A 24,031-nucleotide genomic window follows, 5' to 3' on the forward strand; every position below is an offset into this window, starting at 1 on the left:
AAAATAGCTTTGATGTTTGCTTCAAATGCAAGCGCGTATTTCATATCTGCTTATTCAATACTCGAAGCATTCAAAAGCCTCTTTATCTTTCCGAAATCTATCTGAAACATAGATATTTTTATATATTTGTCTTTTCAAGAAGCGAAGCATCCATTCCAATCCTGTTACTGCTCGAAAGCGTCACAGATTTTTTTTTTTTTTTTTCGCGATTGAGAACGCTCTGCTCAATGTAAACACTTTTCTGCTTCAATAATGGCCCTTTCGCAGAGGGAATTGAAGTGAGTTGTCATATGATAATAAAGATTCTTTTCTTATTAATCAAATTAGGATTTGTTTCAGACAAAATTTATTGAAATATATTTTCTAAACGCTGCTTAATCAAGTATTATTTTAGTCATTAGTTTCATGCTATTTGAATGGCACACATAAGATGCAGCACTCCCATGTATGCAAATAAACGTTTGAGAGTTCAATTCAATTTTATACTAAGTTTCAAATCCTTATAAGCTTCTTCATCTGTGTTAAATAATTACAATTGATTGTGATATCCAAGGTGGAAACTGTCATTGTGTGTCACGTGAAAGTTGCTGAATGAACTTTATCATAGGCAAAGTGAATGACAGGTGGTTTTGTGATGTCATCCTATACATTTTGTTGTAGTGTGTATTCAGGTTTTTAAACTCTAAAGATGTGAAATGATGACGCATAAGTACACCGTGGAAAGTACCGCGGAAAACATCGGTCTGAAGGCGCGATCTAGGTAATTATTTTAAAGAAATCTTATAGTATCGTTCATCTTGTGCTTATGCTGAAAAAAGTTCCTGTTTCCAAGTCGTATCGTGAAATTGCTTTTTTGACATTTTTCGTTTGTTTTCCCATTTATTTTTGAAAATGGAATATGCATGCTACATTTGTATGGGAGTAGAAAACATTTTATGCCTGTCCCACTCTTGCATTTTCGCTTTGTGATGTTTCAGAAACTGGACTGCTTGAAGATAAAAACATTCTTAATATTTGCTTCTTATAAATTTAGCACTTTTTTTTTCAACAAGTTCTAATATTTTATTTGTTTGAAATTAGTTAAGGTTATTGCATCAAAACAAAATGTAATCTTAATGTAAACTAATATTGCTGGATCAGTTGTAAAAAGAAAAAAAAAAAAATACTGGTACTTTTGTGTATGTTTTTATTGTCAATGTCCCGTGTCATATGCCACACACAAACAGCTTGCTGTATTACAGTCAACTCTCAATTACTCGAAGTCCCAAGGGACCGGCTGAAATGTCCGAGTTGGTAATTTGAGTTATGTGAACACTCTACAACAGTCTCAAAAGTCAGGGACCCTAGGAAAACTTAAAGATAAATTAGTATTCGAGTTATTGAAATCTGACTGTATATGACGAAACAGTTCTAAAAATATTTTGCCCAAAAATATTTTTATTTTGAAGAAAACAAAACAATATTTTTTTAAAGTAATTCTAAAAAGAGGTTATATACAGTAAAACCCCTCAAATGCAGACACAAAGGGGACAATTTTTTTTTCCGCATTAGAGAGGTTTAATAATGTTATTTGTCTTGGAATCGGGGAATTAAAAATTGTCCGCATGTGAAGGGTGTCAGTTAGGAGGGGTTTTGCTGTATTAATGAATAAACAAATATTGCAATAAAACTTGAACAAATAAAAGTTATTTGAAAATTGAACATATCGGTGTCTTGCATGCTGTCAGTAAAATTTATATTACTGGATTTGCACATTTAGAGGGGAGAGGTAATGAATGGGCCAATCTTTGGTTTTTAATCTTTGTAATTTTTTCTAACAGTTTTTTTAAACTCATAATTGGCTCTAGTTACTTTACTTATTTGGTTATATAAAAGAGTTATAAACGTTGGATTAGAAAATGTCTATAATGAATGATAACAGAAAATAAAAATATAGAAATTTGGCCCATTCATCCCCACCCATGGGGCTGAATGGGCCACTTAATGAATTCAATGAAAACATGTGGAATTTATCTTTTATTTGGGTCATTCTCCAGAAAACGTAACTTTTGAACGCAAATATTTTTCAATTTCAAAACCTTTTGTTTTCTTTTTTTTAAATTCTTACATGAAAGTGTTCCTTACTAGAAGTAGCTATATAAAATGGCCCAACTAAGTTCCAATTATTTTACTCATAAATAAAAAAAATTAAAAATGCCTTGTTCACCGAAAAAAAAAATTTAATATTAAAAAATCGAGGCCAATTTAGCATCAAAGTAGCAATTCTGGTAATTATGCAAACAATCAGCTATTTTAATGATTGGTGGGAATATAATGTGCTCTCTCAATTAAAGTATGGCTTAATTAGTAGTTTCAAATGTATGTAAAAAAATATTTAGTAAATTTGAGAGCAATTTATAATTTTAGTAGAAAGCCTATTATTAATGTATTACCCCTCCATCATTTATTTTCACCTCAGAAATAATGACATTGATAAGGTCTGTCACGAAGGTGAAATTCATGGAGATGAGGAATTTTCCATTAATATGGGCCTACTAGATACATTTCCAGGGCAGTTTTGTTTTCTTCATTGCTACAATCTGCACATGTTAAGCATATGAAAGCATGTTTATTCTTTTTTTTAACATTAATTTACATCCCTGAAATTCAAGTTCACAGAGGTGAGAAGTCGGAATAACCACACTAAGTTTTCAAAGCAAAATCTACATTCTTGTTTTTTGACGAAACTCTCACAACTTCAACTATGACTGAAAACAAACAAGGGGCTCTCTTGTATCATGGAAAATAAAATTTCATGTCATAACGGCCACGTGTTAATGAGGAATGGCATTTTGTGTTTAGGTAACGGAGATGAGAATTTATGTGTGACATGACTCCTTGTCCTACTAAAACAAACTAAAATGCATTTAAGAAAATATGCTTAAACAATTAGTATTTGAGCCACTTGTGAAAGGAATAGTAAATAAATAAGTATATAATTTTAATTAAACAAGTTATTCAGCAACCTAAACAGTCACACAAGGTGTGTGACATGCCATAGAAGTGAGAATTCATATGTTGTGAACCAAAAATGTACTAAAATAAAAATTATTATTAAAAAATTGTTGGCGGGTTTAAATAACATATATATTTTTGATGAAATTAAAAATTATTGTTAAATGAATTGTTGCTTAAATTTTTACTGTAAAAACCGTGTGACAGCAGAGTTACACTTTTTGCAGAATGACCCATTTACTAAATATGACAAAAGGAATGGAACTTGACAATCAATTTATTGATTTCATTACAATTACTTTTCAATTTTATATATATTTTCTAATTACAATTTTAATTGCTTTTCTTAAAATTCAATATTGTTGTTGACAAAGTGTTAGTAATAAATAAGAATTATAACCTAGATTTTCAATTGGACAAGTAATTTTTTTTTAAAAAAAAGTATTATTTAAGTATACACCAGCTTAAAAAAGCAAACAATAGGACATTTTCAAAAAATTATATGAAATAAACCAAGCAAAAGCACTATTCTACTCTAACCTATTTATTAAATACTGAATGGAATCTCTCATAGCAAATCCAAATGGTGAAATACTGGTAGGTGTGGTCAATAACTGGACAGTTCATTTTAATCATTGATAAACTTTCACTTATGTTTCTAATAAATAGCTAATATTTATTAGGGTTGAAATGTGCAAATTATTTTTTAGAAATTACTGTAAACCTATTCTAACAAGACAGTAATATAAATCTATAACAGCTAGTTTTGTTTCATATTAAAGAGAAAATCAGAAAACAAGGAAGAAAAACATATTTTGGTGGCCCATCCATAACCATGATATAGTGGCCCATTCAGTCCCATCTTACTTCTGATTATATTCAGGTTTTTTAAATACATTAAATTCAAATAGCATGAAAATACATCTTAAAATTAGTTTACAGGTATGGAAAGACTTGCTAATGCACATATATACAGTGAAATAATAGATACTTTTTAGCTAATATTTATTTTTCTGGCTTCTCTCAAACTATTGAAAATTGGATGAGTTTAGTATAACAATTAGCTCCATCTATTGATGGCATCTAAAATAATTTTATGCAAATCCTTTTTCATATTTTGTTAGTGGCCCATTCATCCCCATGGCCCATTCATTACCACTCTCCCTATAGTCAAAACAGCGTACATTTTTTACATTTGAGATTCTCCCAATTTGGCAACTCTGGTTTTGAAGAGTAATGCAAAACATTATGTGATAAATTTTTTTTACAAAATTAGTACTGGTGTGTTTTAACTATGACTTTCAATTCTTCTCCATGTATTCATTTGCTTTTAAATTCAGCAGTAATAACTATTATTTTTTTCTTCCCAGCAACCGGCACCTCATAAACGATTCTGTCGAGACCATCGTGAGTAGTGATGAAGGCTTTGAAGCTGGGGAAGATGATTCTCTCCTGGAGCCCCATTACATGCTGAACAATAAGAGGAGTTTTAAATACAAGTTTTTTTGCTGCATATGCCACTTATACCAACTGTTGTGCTCAAAGTAAGTTTTAATGCTTATTCATTTCAAACAATCACATGTCTGCAGATGTAAGGGCTCTGCCTCTAGGTGCTGCAAGCTGAGAGACTATACTCGGTGACATATAGGCTCTGCTTTATCCTTGTGATTGCTAAGTAAAATGATGCCAATCAAAGCACTGCTTGAATGGGGTGGGTCAGCGGTCAACAACTTAAATTGACTGAGGATCTACTTTCCAAGTTCGGTGAATGCAAAGATCGACTTTTAAGAGGGAGGGGAGGTAAATGGTCGTGTTGCATTCGCGGTTAAGTTGAGATTATACTGACTTTGAAGTGTAGGCAAGATCTTATCAAAATAGACATTACTACTTATTAAATAGTTGCTTTAGTTTGAAAAAACTAGGGGGCTCTGCCCCCTGCTTGTTAGCGCTCACCAACCCACGAAGATCTTATTTGATTCACAAAGATTTAAACCGACAGTCAGAAAGAAACAGATTAAAAACGCATTATGAGCTCCCTTTATATTAAAAGCACCCCTTCCCTGGGTTTCAAAAGAACTTGTACCTACTTGCAGAGCCATAAGGGCTAAGGGGCTCCTAAGCATAGCAATATTGCAGTTTTATCAGTAATATAATTATGCTTTTTAGCTCGGGGCTTGAATTGAGTTGAGTCTAAGATTTTCCGTTAAAATCAAAACCCTTAAAGTTTGTGAATAAAAGAAAGAAGAAATATGCAAATCGAAAAGACATAACTATGGCAACACCAAATAAAACATCAATAATTTTAATGGAGATGAGGATTATTCAAACTTTATTTTTAACGACTTGTAACTTTTTCCCTTTGGAGATAGAAGCTCAGTTTTTCGACCATAGGTCAAGTTAAATCTGGAGTAAAGAACACCGCCCTTTTAAGTGGTGTCAAAAAGAAAACTGTAAGACGATTCTTTAGCTTTTTACTGAAAGATTTAATGAAGAAAGTAGTGCCTAAATTTTAGCTATGCCTAAAAAAGTTTGAGCTAAAAACGCAAATAACTCCCAATGTATTTAAGTTACAGCAGTGAAACAAATTGCGTAGAATGCGGAAAATTCTACCCTTTCCAACGATATATAATATTAATATGTGCAAGTAATTTTTACCCCTTTAATAGGCAATAATAGGCAATTTACATGAAATTTGAGCTTAAAAAATTAATTAGAAAAAAACTAATTTGAATTTAAAAAGAATAAAACCCCAGGTGCACACCTCTGGGGCTCAAAGTAATTTTGTACAAAATTTCAAGGCTGTAGGTGCTATGGGGTCTCCTGGACGCCCATCCGCCACAGACTTCCTTCTAGAATTTCTTTGAAACCTTACTTTTATTTACTATAGAGATAATGTTATGTGAGCACTGTTAGCTCACATAGAAATATTTTCACCCATAAGTATATTGCTTGTTTTAAAACTGATAAAATAGTGACCATGAAAAGTTCCACAGAGAGTAAAAAGTTTGGAAATTTTTCAAATAATTTGATGTTAAACCTAATTTTGTTTCAAAAAATAGTATTCTGATAGAAAGCAAGGGAAAATATTCTCGCTATCGATTGAAACTAGGATCGATCGATGGGTTCTCGACCGCTACCGTATATCATTTGATCATCATTACGCACAAAAATTTTTTATTTGCTTCAAAAATCGTGATTCAGTTTTTCTGATAGGCCAAAAAGAAATGTATAAAGTTATATTGTCAGTTTGGGTAGAAGGAGATATGGGATAAATGGAAACCAATATTACCCAGGGGCTTGCACAGAAATTTTCGGGCCCGTCACAGATTACAAATACAAATACAAATACAAATGTGACGACCAGCAACAGACTCTGGGCCCAGCTAGGCTGGTCCTAGTCAATTAATTAGTCTCCAATGAAGATCAATGGCCCTCTTAAAGCTATCCACTCCCTTGCTCATTACCGTCTCTTCCGGTAAGCTATTCCAAGTGCCCACGACCCTGCTAAAGTAGTAGTTTTTCCTGATTTCCAAGTTAGCCTGAGATTTAAATAGCTTAAAACAGTGACCCCTTGTCCTGCTTTCCCTGCAAAAATTTAATCCATTTACATCTTTCATTTTGATAAATTTAAATAACTGAATCATGTCCCCTCTGACTCTCCTTTGCTCCAGGCTATACATGTTAAACCTATTAAGTCTTCCCCATTGATTGACCATAAAACTTTTTATTTAGGGAAAGTTATATTAAGTTAAGATGCAGGGCTTGCTGTTATATATCAGTCAATATATATCCGATATTTATTTTGAAAATATCATGATATTTTGATATTTTCGATATTAGTTTTTCAACTACAGTATTTTCAATACAAAAATTATATCAATCATTGTAATATTGTTCATTTACTATTCGAAATAACCAAAAAGCTATGTACTATATTTTTATGATGCATTAATACATCATTAATGTAACAAAGTAATATATTCCTTTTTTATTTCATTTTCATAAAAGTATTAGTAAGGTGACAATTTTAATTCATATTACAAGTGCCTAATTAACTATTAAACATTAGTCAGAAAAGAAGAATGTGTCTTATGACTGTGCACTGACTAATGCATATTTTTTATGTCTGAATCATATAACTTCGTAAAAGTAGCTAATAGAAGAAAAATGAGTAAAACAGCTAATGCTAAATTAACTCCATTAAAATTGATAAAAATGTCAAATGAAATATTAGATATAAATAATGAAAGAAACCGTAATTTTAAGTCTACATATTATAAAAACAATATAAGAAAATAAATAGTGATTTAAGGATGCATTTACTATTTTGAAGACTCTACCTTGTGCTGATTGAAAATATCGTATATTTTCGATATTTTCAAAAATATCACGATATTTTCCAACCCTAGTTAAGAGTTAGGCAGTCTTTGTATATCTAGAAATATGGTGGGGGGCCATTTTGACCCCCGAGAAGAAATCTGCATAGTTCCTTACAAAATATTATGTATTCGTAAAAACTAGTTTAAAATAAATATATTTATAATAAATGCAGTTTATTTAAAGGATGCAAAGATTTTAAGGATATATAGCGAAGTGTTTAAAAAGTTTAAAATTCCCTTAAAATAACCAGTGCTGTTTCAGTTGCATTTCACAAACTTCAGTTCACAAACTTCAGTTGCATTTTCTCAAGGGGGGGAGGGGCATGCCCCCCCCTTGAGAAAATTTCAGGAATAGCTTAAAAAACCCTTTTTGAGCATAAATGCAAAAATCTTCCCTTATAATGCATACAAAGTCTAACAATAAGGAAACAATGAGAGGGGGGCCATCGTTACTCTGAGAAAATTTCAAAAAATAGTTAAAAACCATTTTCAGAGTTGAATATTAAAAAAATCCTTATTGTTCCTCAAAGTCTAACATGAATATAAAAACAGTGCCGAGGGGCCATAAAACTACACTGGAGGAAGTTTCAAGTGTAGTTTTTTAAGCCTCTTTCCTCGCTTAGATTTAAAAAAAAATTCATTGCAATTCATGTGAAGTCTAACGTGAATAGAAACAATGAGAGGGAAGGCATGGCCACCCCACGAAAATTTCAAAAATATCAAGTGTATACCAAATATTTGAGTTCATTTAGCACTTATGACCGCGGTGTCTCCCACAAAGCAAGCAAGAATACCCAGATGGTTTCCGGTCTCTCTGGAAGGCCCACTTTTTTTTTTGCTATGTCAGAAAAAAAAAACCACAATTTTGAAATCTAGAGAAAATTTCTGTCTAGTTTCATATGTAATTCGATATAAATATATGGTATTTTAAGAAATAGATTCACACCCCCGACAAGCCAATTTCTCGCTACTGGATAAAACGAAAACTATTTTTTCAGCCCCTAATTTAAGAAATGGTAAGTTATTTTAGTAATTAACACCTACACAGATTAACTATATTGTATGCAATACTAAGTTAACATGCTATACTAAAGGTTAAAGTGCTATACTAAAGGTATTCCAATTTGAGAAAAAAAACATAAGCGCAATTAGATCCGAAGATTTTGTCTGATATAATGTTTTTGTGTTGTTCTTTTTCATATTTTAAATGCGTTTCATTTCAAAAACTTAGTTTTTCCAATTTTCAAACTAAAAGTATGAATTTTGCTTACAAATTTACATTACAAAAAACCTACGCTTATGTACATTGGACATAAAAGCAACTCCTAGCTTAAGATTCGAAGAAATTTGCACAGAAATTTTTAAAGAAACACTTTCTATGTATATAATATTTTAAAAATATTTTTTTACTCTCCTGTCAATAGATATACTACCTGTTTTAATGTTCCATCCGAACAGACGAACGAAAATTTGTGAATAAAAAGTTAATAATAAAATACATTTAATGATTGCACATTAAGTTAAAGTTAGATTTAAGTTTTAACCTGGCTTTATGCTGTGCTATGTAATTATTCTTCATTCCCTTTTTAATATGGGACCCTCCAAACCACTTCTCTTGTTAATATTACCAAAGATCGTCTACAAAGATCGGCGTTTAAAAAAGTAACTTGTAAAAGTTTCCAGGGGAGGGTTCCCCACCTCTCATTTTTGCTAACATCGTTCAAGATCGGCCTAAATTTTGTTTTAAGCGCTTGAGTTACAAAATGTTTCTGGGGGAGAACTCCTCCCTCCCTAACATCATTGCAAGTCTTCAAGAATTACGTTTCTGGAGCTTCAATTTCGAAAATTACTGGTTCTATAAAAGTTACTCGTGAATCATGGATTGCCTACATTTGCAATTTGAAGAGTTCAATTTTGAAAAAATTTGGAGAGTGGGCCTCAGAATTTTTTCAATTTCTAACCTTACCAAAGATAGATTAGAATGTGTTTTTAAGTCTATAAATTGGTGAAATTTCCTGGGATGGGCCTTTTAATCTCTCCTCTCCTTAACATCACCAAAAATAGCCTGAAACAGCCTTTTTAATGCTACTATTTTGGGGGGAGCGCTCCAAACAACCCCCTTACCATTACCAAAGATAATGAGAATGCATCTTTAAGCCTGAAAATTAGAAAAATTTCTTGGTATGGGCCCTCAAATTTCTAATCCACGTATCATCACGAAAAGATCGTATTAAACTGCGTTTTTGGCTCTACAATAGGAAAAAAAATTCGCCGGAGAACACCGAATCTCCCTCTTCTTAACATTTTTGGAGATAATGTTTGCATTTTTAAGGTTCCAATTTCAAAAAATGGGGGGGGGGGGGGAGTCGCACCCGGAGCCCTTAATATTACGAAAGACAGTTAAAATGCATTTCTAAGATTACAAATCAGAAAAATCTTCTTTGATGGGCCCTCAAATCTCTCCTCCCTCTAACATCATCAAAGATCGTCTAAAACTGCATTCTTAGAGCTTCAATTTCGAAAAATATGCAGGGGAGCGGCATCGAATCTCTTCTCCCCTAACATTACCAGAGATCGTCTAAAATGTGTTCTTAAGACTACAAATTTGAAAATTTCTCCGGAGGAGAAACCCCCAGACCCCCTTTACTTCGGAGTTAATATTATACTTACGGTTGCTTCATATGGGCTTCCTCTTAAAATAGAAGTCCTATACAGTCGCCTTAGAAACTACTAGTACTAATTACAGGAATACCACTTTGAAGTGACGATATATGCACACGTTTGTTAAGAAAAGAGGAAAATTATTGGGAAGGTTATACAGCCTTTGTGTTCAACTTGTGTCGCCTAATGAAAATTCCTAAAAAATGCTCTAGTTAAAAGGTGGGCTATATTGATATTTGTTAAATTCTAAAATTTCCCAAGCATCATATTTTTCCAAATGGCCCCCTCCGAAAATTCTGTCTGGATCCGCCCCTGACTAAGACTTTAAGAATGCCGCATGTTCTTAGGATGATATGCTCTAAGAGGCATTTTTCAGTTTCTATCCTGTTTCAGCATCAATAAATGTAATCGCATTTCTTTTTTCTCAAAAGGATCGAAATAAAATCTGCCCAAACTTTTAAGCATAATCCTTAGTTTGGGTTTTTAAAAAATACATTTTTCTTGAGAATTTTATATTATTACACAGCACAATGACTTGGGAAAAGTCAAGGAAGGATTGAGCTTTTTGTGAAAATACAGAGGAGCAGTTAGCAACATAAGTTGACTTGAAGTCAAAATAACCCCTCTCATAATTCTACTGTTTACTTACAATCTCCATGTCAAGGGACGCGGAAACATCCTTGTTCTCCAAGGATGCCAAATGTCTACCTCCTAGGAAACCAAACGTTTACCATCGGGAAAACCAATATTTATTTATACATGTTGTTCAAATCTTGCAACTAGAGACGTACTGAGTACTCGGTAACTACTCAGTACTCGGCCTACTCGCCGAGTACTCGGTACTCGGCCAATACCAAGTAGTTGCAAAAAATTGAATATCGTCCAAGACAGATACTAAAATTTATGAAAAAAAAGAACAAGCATTATATTCTGCAATCATTTACAATTAAAATTTATAAGACAAATTTAAATTTTGAGAATAATGAAGTTTGTAATGCTTCAATGGAATAAATCTTTATTTTAATGTCCCCAAAGTTAATAAAACTTGTTTATTAAAAATTATGCAAAAAATGTAAGTATAGAAAATATGGAATTTTTATATTAAAAATGGTCTTTTGCTACAAACAAAAATTAGTTATAAAAAATATAAAAATACCTTTGCTTAAAAAAGCACAGTGTAGGAACACTGCAGACATGTGTTTTGGCGTTACAAAAAATTCCTTTTTCAATGCACAAAATGGGAGCTTGTGGATTTAAAGGCATCCAACAAAAGTCGGATTTTTTTGTTGAATGTCTTTACATTCTTTAGCTCACATGTTATGCACTGAAAAAGACGTTCCTTGTAACGGGGGGGGGGGGGGGGGGGGGGGGGGGGGGGGCAGAAACACATGGTCTGCAGTGTTCCTGCACATTTGTTTTATCTGCTTTTAAAAAATATTTATGTTTGGCGGACTAGAACTATAATTGGTATACAGTGAAACCCCTCCTAACGGACATCCCTCTTATGCAGACAATTTTTAATTCCCCAGTTCCAATGCAAATTACATTATTAAACCCCTGTCCTGCGGACACCTCTCAATTGGGGACAAAAAAAATTGTCCTGTTAGTGTCCGCATTAGAGGGATTTTACTGTAATTTGTTTTAATTCCAACTTGATTAATCAAAAATTTTATTTATTTTTAATTTTAAGAATAATTTTTTAGTAAAATTTTTGACACAAAAAAAATTGTTTATATAATGCGGAATTAAACTTCAGCAGGAATTTAGTTTTAAAAACTATTATATGGACAAGGAGGTCTATACTACTATTCCAATAAGTTCAAAATTCATCACATGTGTGTCAGTGGTTCTTCTTAAAACATAATTGATACTTGGTAACTCGGCCGAATCGTGAAAGGCCGAGTACTCGGTACTCAGCCGAGTAGTGAAAGGCCGAGTACTCTGTACTCGGCTACTCGGTACGTCTCTACTTGCAACTCAATTTTCACCTACCTCCGGTGATCAGAGTATATTGAAAATTGGTATGCGACCTGATGTTAATATAATATTCTATAATAAAATCAATTTAATTAACTATTGATTGTTAGTTGATTTCGATTTTAATCAATGTTTTTGCTTAAGTCCTATAATTTGAGGACTAAAAAATGCTCGTAAAAATTTGATTAAAATATGTATAGGAACCCTTGATTTTATGCATCAGATAAAATTTGTTCCAATGTTCTAAGGTAATTAGAATGTGAATAATAATTGTTTTAAATAATTTCATGCTAGAATGTTGCCTTTAGTTAGAAATTCATTCTTGATTATGGTCATTGTTGAACGATGCTTTCATTGAAATTTGTATTCAAACTTTTAGATTACCATTATCTCCAGCTTTTTTAAAGCATGATAAAAATGATTTCAACACACTGGGATCAACTTGACCTAACTGACGTGTCTGTGTATCTGTAGCACCGTAGCACCTAAATAGATGGTCCAATTAAAAATTTTTTTTTGGAAAGGAGAGTTGATGGAAAGTTTTTTATAGCTAGGTTGCCTCTTCGGATGACATTAATTAACAAAGATATTAATTTAAAACCTCTAAAATGTTTTTCACAATTTTTGCCGTGAAAACATATTAAAAAATTTAGTACCAAAATAAAGAGTAGTTTTTTTTGCGTCTAATAGAATGTGTTTTGAACTTCCATGTTGTATAGAATTCAAATTATAACGCTTTTTAAAAGCAGATTTTAAGTACGGCTAAGCCTTTATTCACGTTATTGGTAACCAAATTCATCATTGGCTGACAAGGAGAGGAAATGCAGTGATTCAAAATTTTTGTCTGTTGCTAATTTCTATTTGTTAACAAATAAAATATTTGTAAGTGATTTTTAATTGTGTAAGGCTTTTAAAAGAATTTTCAATTTTCCCTCTTGATTCTACATTTGCTACTCAATCAAGGGTTTTTAAAAATTTTAATTTTAGTTACTTGTTATATATGTTACTTGTTTGACACCAGAATATTTTTGTTTTTATAGGTGCTGTAAAGCTATGCCAAAAATTTGTGGTGAACGTGAATATAAACCTCGAACTGTCTTTCTTGGAAGAACAAACAATGAGAGCTTTCCACCAAATATCATTAAAAATCAAAAATACAATTTCTTTACATTTATACCATTAGTAAGTATATATTTGATTTAATGGGTGAAATTAAATATTACTTTAATTTTAACCTTGGCTTTAATTAATATTTATAATTTTAACCATTTGAATTGTTAAATATATTACGGAAACATCTTTGTCTATATCTTACTCATTATTTGACAGTAAAAGGGGTTTTGTCCAGCTGTCAGACATCAGACACTATGACTCAAGATAGGCCCCATGATTTTGTTACACAAAGTTGTTACTTGTTGAGTTGACATGATATGAGCTGTTTAATCTGAAAATGCCGGAAGTCCATTTTTGGGGATAAAAAGGAAGATACTTATTGCAGTGGTGTTTCTACAGGGGGAGAGCGGGAGGAGGCAGTCCGCCTCGGAGGGGTGACACCCTAAGTGGTATTGCAAGTTTTTTGAAAATATGAAGCTAAAATACATTTTTGAGACTACAATTTTGAAAATTTACCGGGGGGAGGGAGAACCCCAGACCTCCCACTTTTATCTATTTTTCGTACATTAGCGGATTAAAAATTTTGTTATAACACAAATGTAGTTTCTGAATTGCATGAATTTCATGTTTTATATATTTTCTTTTGTGTTTGTGTGTGTGGGGGGGGAGTGACAAAACAAATTATTGCCCCGGGGTAATTTGTTTTGTCACCCCCCCCCCCCCCCCCCCCCGGGTGTCACCTATGCTAGGTACGTCACTGCTCATTGTGCATTATAAATTATACTTAATATGAGGCTGTAAGAAGCAAAGGGGTGTAAGTGGACATTTTCAAGTTTCAAGTAAATTGCATCCTAGGAGGGCTTTCATTGATTTTTTTTTTTTTTCTAAATCATGCTGTGCAGCAGCACCTACCAGGGCTACTAGTACTCTTGTCCCAAGACAGAGGAGGGGTTCACCTACCATTTGTACTGATTATCTCCAAATTTTTCATGTTGCCACTTGACTTGCATCCCTTTGCTTCTCACTACCTCATATGATCTTTTTACCTGTAAACAATTTAGAGTCAAAGTAATTGAAAATCCTAATATTTGGAGGATGAAAGTTCTTCATGAATAATGCTACTCGTTGAATCCCTAAATCTTTAAAATACTAAAAGTGTATGTTTTCTAAGTTCAACTATGAAGCATCAAACTTTAAATTTTGTGAAAAAAGTGTTTTCAGTACAAATTTTGAGCCCAGGTTCAAAACTGCGCTTTTAAACTTAATTTAACCATTTTTACTGCAGCCTTTTTTGTGCATTAATTTAAGCATGAATCAAATTTAATTTTGAAACCTTGGTTGATTCTATGTCATTTTGACCTTGGAATTAAAAAAAAAGGTAATATTTGCCCTTTTAGTGTGGCAAAATGCTATATAATTTTGAAATGTTTTGTTAGTTTCAATGTTATTTCTTAAATTTGTTTTATTTATTTTTTCAGGTCTTATTTCATCAGTTCAAATTTTTCTTAAACCTTTACTTCTTAGTAATGGCTCTTTCACAATTTATAAAAGATGTTAGAGTAGGGTTTTTGTACACATATTGGGGCCCATTGGTAAGTTTTCAGCTTCTCATTTTTTGAATTGAATTTTATGTAGATTAGTTAGTACTTTTTTAGTACTTTAGAATTAGTAGTACTTTTTGTGAGATAAAACTTAAAATGTTGTACATTTTTATCAGAGGTGATCGTGTTTCTGGTTGCATCCAGAATTCTGATTTTTTTTTTTTTTTTGTGTTAATACTAAAATTCCAGTTTGTGTTTTTATGTTTCCATCTCCGTTTTTTTCCCTTGCTCCAAATTTTCAAGGATTGTGTCAGTAATTAATGATATTCATCACATAGACCTGTTAAAATAAATTTCTGAAATTATTTTAATAAATTCTTTTATTTTAATTTTTCTACTTTTGATTCAGTCTTTTTGAAAATGCCTTCCTTTGCATCTGATATAATTGAATTTTTCTCATTTTTCATGTTTACTACGCTTTCTTAGGAGGAAAATAAATAAAATTAATTTTCATTTTTACTATCAACATAAATTTAAAATTTAGCCTTGTCGATTGTACCTTTAAAATACATTCCTAAAATAATACATTTAAAATACATTCCTAAAATAATTTTACTTAAATGCTTTCATTTGCCATTTTTATACTGTTGATGCCTTTATTTTTAAAATTACAATCTTTTTGTATCCCCAACGAGAATCCGATTGTCTCATATTTGATGTTTACTACACTTTGTTCAGAGACAAACGAATAAAATTTATTTTTAGTTCTCCTAAAATCATAAAATTGAACAGTTTCATGCTCCTCAAAAGTGTCAAAACTAAAAGTTAATCACTGCCTTAATTTTCTTTTTGTTTCGATTATTTTAAGTTTTTAAATGTCGTCGCCTCAGAGCGACAGTAAGACATCTAATCCCATAAATAACACTTAGATATCTTACTGTTGCTGTGAGGCAACGATGTGTACAGCATTAAATGTATTGTAAGATTGTTCAGGAAAATAAAAACATTTATGCAATTTAATTTCTAAAATTTCCAACAATTTCAAAACATCTTATTTTTTCCCCCTTATTTCAAATGCATGGGAGAATTTTTTTCTATTGTGCTCCACATGAGACAAACCATGTGAACTCAAGGTGCGCTGCAATTGGTTTCACTTGACTTTCTTCATTGTGGCACAAAACATACTTGTGACTTTTCATGAAAATCATGAATTTCACTCTGTGTTTTCAATGAAACTAAACTTTTGTTTTAGTTGAGTTAGTTTTAGCTTTTTTTGTAAATAAATTGTTAGATATGTGCTGCTATCCTTTCCATCAAAAAAATATTTTGTGTTAGATCTAGATTTTAGAGTGCTAACTGGCTCCATGGAGTGAAAATGATCTTTTTCTGGACTGCTGCTTCATTGTGTATGTGCATACCTTTTAAGCATATCATAACCTGAGGCTCAATGTAGTGGCATACAAGATAAAGATGAATAAATATCTGAAAATACTTCAATTTTTAACAGTGTTGTTTAATTGATCAGAGAAACTTCAGAGTTCATGAAATATCTTATTGCTGAGACAACTAAAATTTATTTTACTATATCAAATTAAGAATTACATTGTATTTTGTTAGCATTCAATATCCCTTAAATATATGAGTTGTGTACCATCTTGAATGTTCTTCTGAATTAATGTATTAATTTTGTTGAAACTTTATAAAATTTCAGGGGTTTGTATTGACTGTTACTTTGATAAGAGAAGCAATTGATGATTTCCGAAGATATATGAGAGATAGAGAAGTCAATTATAGAAAATACAGGAAACTAACGTCTAAAGGTGTTGTTCAAATTCCTAGTGCAAACATAAAGGTTTCAGACCTCATTATTGTTGACAAAGTAAGTTTTATTGTTGTAAATAGTTGGAGGTTATGTTAATTTTTTGTATCTTTGCAATAACTGAGTTGGGCTACTAATTAGTTTTCTGATCTTTAACTTTTTAAGAATAAATTTTTTACTTTTAACTCTAATTTTTTATTTAGAAAAAAAGAAATCAAGTGATTCTTTTTGATGTAGCACAGTAGCAATTTTTGTGCTTTTTGCTGTATTATAATTTTAGTGATGTATATTTAGACACTTAACATGATTATACATTAAATTTGTGTTCAAAATACATTGTTCCACAGAAATTGCTCCAGTGAACTTTCCAATACTTGCTGAAGTTAAATCCTTGTGGAAGAAGATTTTCAAGTGAAAAGTTTTAAGTCTACAAAATTAGTTCTTTAGGGAAAAAGACATGTTTTTACTCATTTTTATCAGAATTCTGAAGTTTTTAATTGTGTGTTTTAGAAATCTGAAACTGTAAGCAAATTTTTGTTTTGTATTAACTTCCCAAAACAAGTGTTGAGTATTGTCATGCAAAGATTCTTGTGTATAACTCATTTTGTCACAGCTACCTGAAGTGTTTTTTTCTTATTTGAATTTCTGGATATCAATGATTCATAAAATGATCTTTAGCCTTTAAAGTTGAGAAGTGCAGAAATATTATGTGACCAGGGGTGCCCATGGGGGGGGGGGGGAGATTATGGCACAAGTTGCATCATCAAAATTTTTGAGAGGGGGATTTTTTAATTTTTTTAATTTATCTATTTAAATGTATTTATTGATTTATATTTGATTTAAGTTATTTATTTTATTCTGTTTATATTTCATTTCATTTATTTATTTAGTTTGTGTGTGTGTGTGTTTGTCTTTGGCGTAGCAAAGAACTTATCTAATAAAATAATGATAATAATGATTAAAAATAAATAAGCAAATAAATAAAAAATTGTTAAAAAAAAATAAATTAACATATTTTCAAAAAAAAAAAAAAAAAAGAGAGAGAGAGAGAGAGAGCTAGAAAATAAAAAAGGGGGGAAAGAGAGTTGAGAATTTTTTTTTTGGGGAGGGGGGGGGGGAATTTACACTATTGAACTTGGGGGTGATAGGCACTCCTGTATGTGACAAAGTCAAAGAAACAAGGAGTTGTAAATACTTCATTGTTTATGATACAGATGTCCCTGCTGGTTATAGAACAAAATAGTGTGTTACAGTTTCAAATATTTGAATTTGAATTTTTCTTCGAATCATTTCAGGATCAAAGAGTTCCTGCTGACATGGTATTTTTATCCACAACAGAAAAAAATGGATCTTGTTTCATCAGGTCTGATCAACTAGATGGGGAGACTGACTGGAAATTGAGAGACGCTGTTCCTACTACCCAAAGACTTTCTTCTACTGAGGTGAATGCTTTTTTGTTGTGGCTGGCCATTGAATTTGATGTTCAAAGCTTGAATTATTTGCAGGTTTTTTTTAACTATATTAAACATACCAAAAAAAAAAAAAAGAGGGAAAATGATAGAGAATGCTTTGTGCTAATATATGAGTAAAGTGAAAAGAACAATGTAAGCAAAGCAATTTTTCAGAAAAAAAGAAGAATTTTAGAAGTATTTATAACACCTTTCTTGCTCTAATAATGGGGTTCTGCTGTAGCTTGAAATGGGCTATTTGCAGCATCCTATTGAAAAGTTGTGTTTTATTTACTTTGTTTCTTTTATTTGCCTTATTAAAAATGATAACTTACTTCAATTTGAGTTCGAAGTTCAATTTCAACTTCATTGAATTTTTCTTTAGCTCTTGGCCTTGATGCAGCAAATATTGTAAATAAGTAAAATTTTATTCATTATGTGTAGGAAAAATGTATTAACTGAATGTGCATTTTCTGTAAAAAAAACTGTTAAAAATGAATTTAATATTGTTTTATTTATTTGTGTTTACCTTTTGACTCTGGTTGAGCTCCAAAACTTAACTACATTTTAGTGTTCTAGTGTTTAATGAAAAAACAGGTATCCCTCGTATAACACGGTTAATTCGTTCCATGTAGTATAGAAACCGTGTAATACAAGACTTTTTTATAAATGTTTTTTTACTCATTTTTTAACCTAATTAATCATGTACATATCATAAGTCATGTCAATATGTACTGTGTTGTATCGAAACCGTGTTATATGAGACCTTGAAATAATGTAAATCAAGGAATGTGTACCGTGTTATATTGAAACCGAATAATAAGGTATAAATTTTATAATAGCTGGAATTTCAGCTCAATAGAACATACAAACGAAAACTGGCAGCCAGAAAGACAAACTGATTTAAAAATAAGAGTTGTTATAAAACGATAAAACTTAATTATTTTACATGCCTCAAATTAAAACTGTTATGCACAACAAGAAAAAACTTTATCTGCTTTTCTTTCTGTACTAAGACAAAATGCATTGTATAAGAAAAAAAATATCAGAGCTTTTCTGTAGCAATAAAGTTCGTCTGAGCAACAATAACAAAACCAAATTCAAAATGAAATAAATAGAATCATTCTATTTATTTTATTTCATATTTTGTTTCGACTACATTTTAAATTTATTGTTTGCCAAATTTAGCTTATGTTAATTTCTTACAATGCATTGGAAACAAAATAATATTCACCTTTTTGCTTTTAGAACACTGATGAGAAAAATCAAATATATATTTAAAGTTAAAAGTTAGTGTTGTATGGGGAAACCAAACTTTTGAGCCCAAGACAAACAATTTTTCGTAAAAGTTTCATAAAAACAAAGTAAAAACTTATTACAGTTGTTACCATACTTTTTTAAGAGTGTATTGAACAAAAATTAAATTCCTTCTTTTAAAATTCATGTTACATAAAAACCATGTAGTTATGAATTAAAGTTTTGTACTGTGTAATGTCGAAACTGTGTTATAATAATCACAAATTTGGTACCTTGTAATATCGAAACCGTGTTGTGGAAGTACTGTGTTATACAAGGGACGTCTGTACATTGCTTTTTTATTTTATAATTTGTAAATACTTAAAGTATTCTCACCTTGCAATATTGTTCTTATAAATATTTCTACAGTACATGAGAAGAAATTATGAAACATAATGCTTTTTTTGGTGTAATTCAACTATATAAATGTTTCTTAAAATGAACCTGCTAACATTCATTTCTGATATTAATTTTTAACGACATATTTATTGCTTTTCAGGAATTATTTCTAATGGATGCATCAGTGTATGCGGAGGAACCTAAAAAATCCATCCATAGTTTTGTTGGAAAATTCACAAGAGTAAGCACATTTCTTAGTGTCCCTATTTTGTTATTTTTTAAAGTGTGCTTTGTAAGCTCAGCTAATGACAATTAAAAGTCAATTAACCGCCATCCTGGATTTTAAAAGCATAATGTAATGGGGTTTTTTCCATCAGGCAAAAGTACTACTTTTAGTCACTGAAGTTGATAAAATGAGCAAAAAAAAAAAAAAAAAAAAAACATGGAGCGAGGGAAATTTTTTATTTTCAAAACATTTAATTTTTAATTAATTTTTTTAAATGTCCAATTTTTCAAATAAGGCGTGGTGTATATGACATCACAAATGATGAACTTGCTCACTCCACTGGCGCACTAAATGTTTACGCTTGCTGTCTCCCGTCTTTCTAGGTTATGATAATTCAGAAGTGAATTAAATATTGTACTAATGGCATCAGTGAATGGCATTTCATCACTTATGATGTCATGTGCAAAAGCCTAAAAAGGGAAATTGAATTTGCGCACTGATTAAAATAGTTAAAAAAATCTATTAAACTTTGTCATATTATTTTTTAAATGGTCAAATCCTATGTTTTTAAGTGTGCTCTTTCAGAAAAAAAATACTTTTAAAATTTTAAATACCACCCTATTATGAATTTTTGCTAGTATTGTTATGCTCTTTCTCCATAAAATGCATCCTGCACATACCCTATGCCCTTCTCCCTGGAAAACTTTGAAATGACAGACCTGTTTACATCTCTTTTCTTTTTTCTTCTTCAATTTATTGCTTGTGCTGCCTTTTGATTGGTTGATGCAGCACTACCAACGTATTTTGGGGGCTTTGCCTCCTTCTTACCGCCTGAGGTGGAACATTAATTAATCCCATATTCTACCATGGTTAACATCAAACTTTATGGACTTTCACACCAACCATGAATTATTGAACCAAGGTCAAGTTTTCTGTTATGTCACTTTCGCTCGAAGCAGATAAAGGAATTATTGACAAAATGCCAGTGGTAGTGTTTCAAAGATTTTGAAGAGCATGAGAACTCACTGCGAATTGACATTTTTATCAATGTCTGCTTTAATTAAAATTGTACAAAGGTATGACTATGCTTATAAGGTTTCCTGAAAAATTATGAATCTTTTCGTATCTGTATTGAGTTTCAGCTCTTTTGTTCTCAGGGAGAAAGACATACCTTCATAGGTACAATAAGATTTTAATATAATAGATTGATTTATGTGTATGGAGCTCAATTGTGCTTCCTTTGATTCTTGTATTATTTTCCAGTGTTTTAACCTTCAACTTTCTCAAATTCAGTAAGAGCTGTGGGAACACATCATATGTGTGTTAATTTTTTCCTCAATTAATTTCTCAAAAGTTCAGGACTTGTCTTGTTCAGGATTGTAGTGTCACTAGCACTACTAAAATCTTCTGGGTAGGAGAGGGTTGGAAATAATGTGTTGCTTTAGCTTTATTCTAGGGATGTGTGGTTCACGAACGAACGGGTCAAAAAGAACGAATCCTTAAAATGAACGGATCTGTTCGTTCACTTAAAAAATGAATGACCGTTCTTTTGAACGGTGAGCAGTTTGGAACATTATTTTGATGCATTCGTGATAAAATCTCATTTTTTAAAAAAATTACATTCATCTTCAAATTTTTTACTCTCAATCAATCTCAAATTTCCTTTTTCTCAGTGCAGTACAATATAGTCACTCGAACCTTTTTACTCTCTGCTTTATTCATCATTTTCCTTTAATCATTGCAGTTCATTTGCAATTTTCTATTGTATCCATTACTAATGTTTTGTGTGACTTGTTTGGGCTACTAACAAAATGTTTGGACATTCCACTGCCTGTCCCACTCACCTGCTAAAATCCTTGTTGCGCTTTCTGCCGCCAAAATTATTTCTAAAAATACCTTTTATCACTTTTCTGGTAAATCTTTTGTCTTCTATACCATCCGTATCAACTACCATCTATATTGATGTGGCTTTATTTTGTGATAATTATTATTTGTCTATTTTTCCCCCTATTTAAAAAGTGTTGCGTTTTTTTCCTGTTCTCATCGGCACTGTGGAATAATTTTGAAGCTCCTTAATATTGTTAGGTGGGTCTTTTTTTTTTTTTAAATTAAGTTATCTGGTACTCTGGCTGAGATACCAAATTATTTGTTGCTACCATTTCCTTTATACATGGTCTATTGGTAATGTAATTATATATACAGCGCTGTAGCTGAAAAAAATTAATAACTTAGTTTTTTGACACGCTGAAATGGAACCTGCAATTTTTGAAATGGAAAACATACCATTTGGCAATTGAGAAATATCTTACAAAATGTACTATAATTGCTTTATACATTTAAACCTGAATAAAAAAGATATTTATTCATTTTTCACAGGCATATTTTCTTTAAGATCATTTTGGTTATCTTTCTTTCAAAGAATATTACTGATCAAATGTAACATTTCGAATGTGCGTGAACATGTGGTGCAGAGAGATCACCTGCAACTTTTTGAAATGAATGAAGTCGTTCAAATGAACTAGTTGAATGAACAGATCGAAAAAATGAACGGTCCTCTGATGAACGGATCATTAAATGGAACGTCATTGGCCACTTCTGTTTTATTCACTAATTTTTTGATATTAATTGAAACTACAAAAATATTTTAAACAAGAATCTAATGTGGTGTAGCTTTTACTTAAATTTGCAATTTTATTGTTGAATATTCAACTTTGATTTTTCCCTCCAACAGCATGATGGAGATGGTGCCGAAGTTTCACTAGGAATTGAAAATACCTTATGGGCTAATACAGTAATTGCATCAGGGACTGCTATTGGGATTGTAATCTACACTGGAGCTGAAACTCGCAGTGTTATGAACAATTCTGAGCCAAGAAGTAAAGTAAGTAATACGTTAGGATAGTTAAGAGTTAGAGTAAGATTTGTGTAATTCATACAAAAATCGGTTGTTATGATAACCCTGTACAAAAACAGAACTTAAATTGTTTTTACTTTGTAAAGGATATGATTTCAACTAAGTACTGTAAGTCAAAAAAAAAAAAAAAAAAAGCCTAAGTGTTTGTCTAAGCTTGCATTAATAAGAAAGTATGTGTGCACTCAAATTCTGGTTTAGTATCCATTTCTAGTGCTAAAAACTTCTATTTAAATTAAAAAAAGACAAGTGTGCTTGATAGAAATGAATTAATTAATTAGTTTGATGCAAAATTGCAATTTTCAGAAAGATGGACATCAGCAAAAAAAAAAAAAAAAAAAAAAAAAAAAAGGATTTTTTGACCTAATTTTTTAAATTCTTTCTTAAAGTTGAGTGTTGTGCAATTTTTAACACATATTTGAGCAAATCATGGTTTTGTTCCCTGTCTTTTTTTTTTTTTTTTTGATTTTATGTTCATGTTTAGTTCTTTTTTTGAATCTTGAGGAAAGTGTTGAAACGCGTTGATTCAGTGCAAAGTTCCACACTTGTTTTCAACATCTAAAACTGCTATTGTAGTTATTGTTGTGTAAAGTTAACTGCAGTTCTTTTCAAATATTTGTCTGTGTTGTATCTCTAAATGTTTAGGAATTAGGATATCTTGATGAGAGAAGTTAAATCTTCTAATAAAAGTTTATTGATACAGCTTCTTTTACTCATTTATGTTGTTTTATTTATTTTGGAAGATATTTTTTGTATAAACCTTTGTATTGCATGTATACTAATAGGATCAAATTAACCATGCTTGATTTTTTTTTTTGAAGGCATCAACTATTAACTGACTATGTTTCCAAGAAGAATAAAGAGTCTCATTAACAAATAACAGGAGTAGTTACCATTAATTTACGGGCTCAAAGGATTTCAATAATCATAATTGACTTACAAATATAGCAGCTAGACCAAAGCATTGTTTCAAAAATTAAAGCTTGTGTAGAGCCTAAGAAAACAGGGCTATGGAGTCAAAGGAAAACTGATTGACTCCAGCTCATGGAATTTTAGTCTTTGACTCTGACTCCTTTACCCCAAAATCAGTGTGACTCTGACACATATTCCTAAGTCCTGGAAGATTTACAGACTTGGAGGGAAAATGACCAACTCCGACGGCATTCTAGTCTTCGATTCCCGACTCCTTCACCCCCTTTCACCCCCTTGTGGGAAAATTATCAAAAGTGTTAAAGTTCAACAGCCTTGGGGCACGTGTTATTATTGACCGATCGACTTCAAATTTTTGCACACGTTACTTTTTATTAAAGTGTCACAAAACTAGGGG

General features: G+C 31.4%; 1 protein-coding gene across 6 annotated transcripts in view; it reads left to right on the plus strand.

Annotated features, from left to right (window-relative positions):
* Positions 1 to 252: 252 nt before the first annotated feature.
* LOC129221154 (probable phospholipid-transporting ATPase IIA) overlaps positions 253 to 24,031 on the plus strand; it is a 64,253-nt gene continuing 40,474 nt past the window's right edge. For 3 of the 6 annotated variants that reach the window (XM_054855600.1, XM_054855601.1, XM_054855606.1), the window contains exons 1-8: positions 265 to 760; positions 4,365 to 4,538; positions 13,052 to 13,193; positions 14,603 to 14,716; positions 16,377 to 16,544; positions 17,780 to 17,926; positions 19,728 to 19,808; positions 22,525 to 22,674. In XM_054855600.1, the coding sequence (XP_054711575.1) occupies positions 696 to 760; positions 4,365 to 4,538; positions 13,052 to 13,193; positions 14,603 to 14,716; positions 16,377 to 16,544; positions 17,780 to 17,926; positions 19,728 to 19,808; positions 22,525 to 22,674 (1,041 nt within the window). In that variant the 5' untranslated portion in view covers positions 265 to 695. Of the gene's footprint in view, positions 761 to 4,364; positions 4,539 to 13,051; positions 13,194 to 14,602; positions 14,717 to 16,376; positions 16,545 to 17,779; positions 17,927 to 19,727; positions 19,809 to 22,524; positions 22,675 to 24,031 lie in introns of all 6 variants that reach the window. The other 3 variants (XM_054855605.1, XM_054855604.1, XM_054855603.1) reach the window with 2 other exon arrangements.

Source organism: Uloborus diversus, chromosome 4 (genome assembly GCF_026930045.1).
Source record: "Uloborus diversus isolate 005 chromosome 4, Udiv.v.3.1, whole genome shotgun sequence".
Taxonomy (NCBI): Eukaryota; Metazoa; Arthropoda; class Arachnida; order Araneae; family Uloboridae; genus Uloborus; species Uloborus diversus.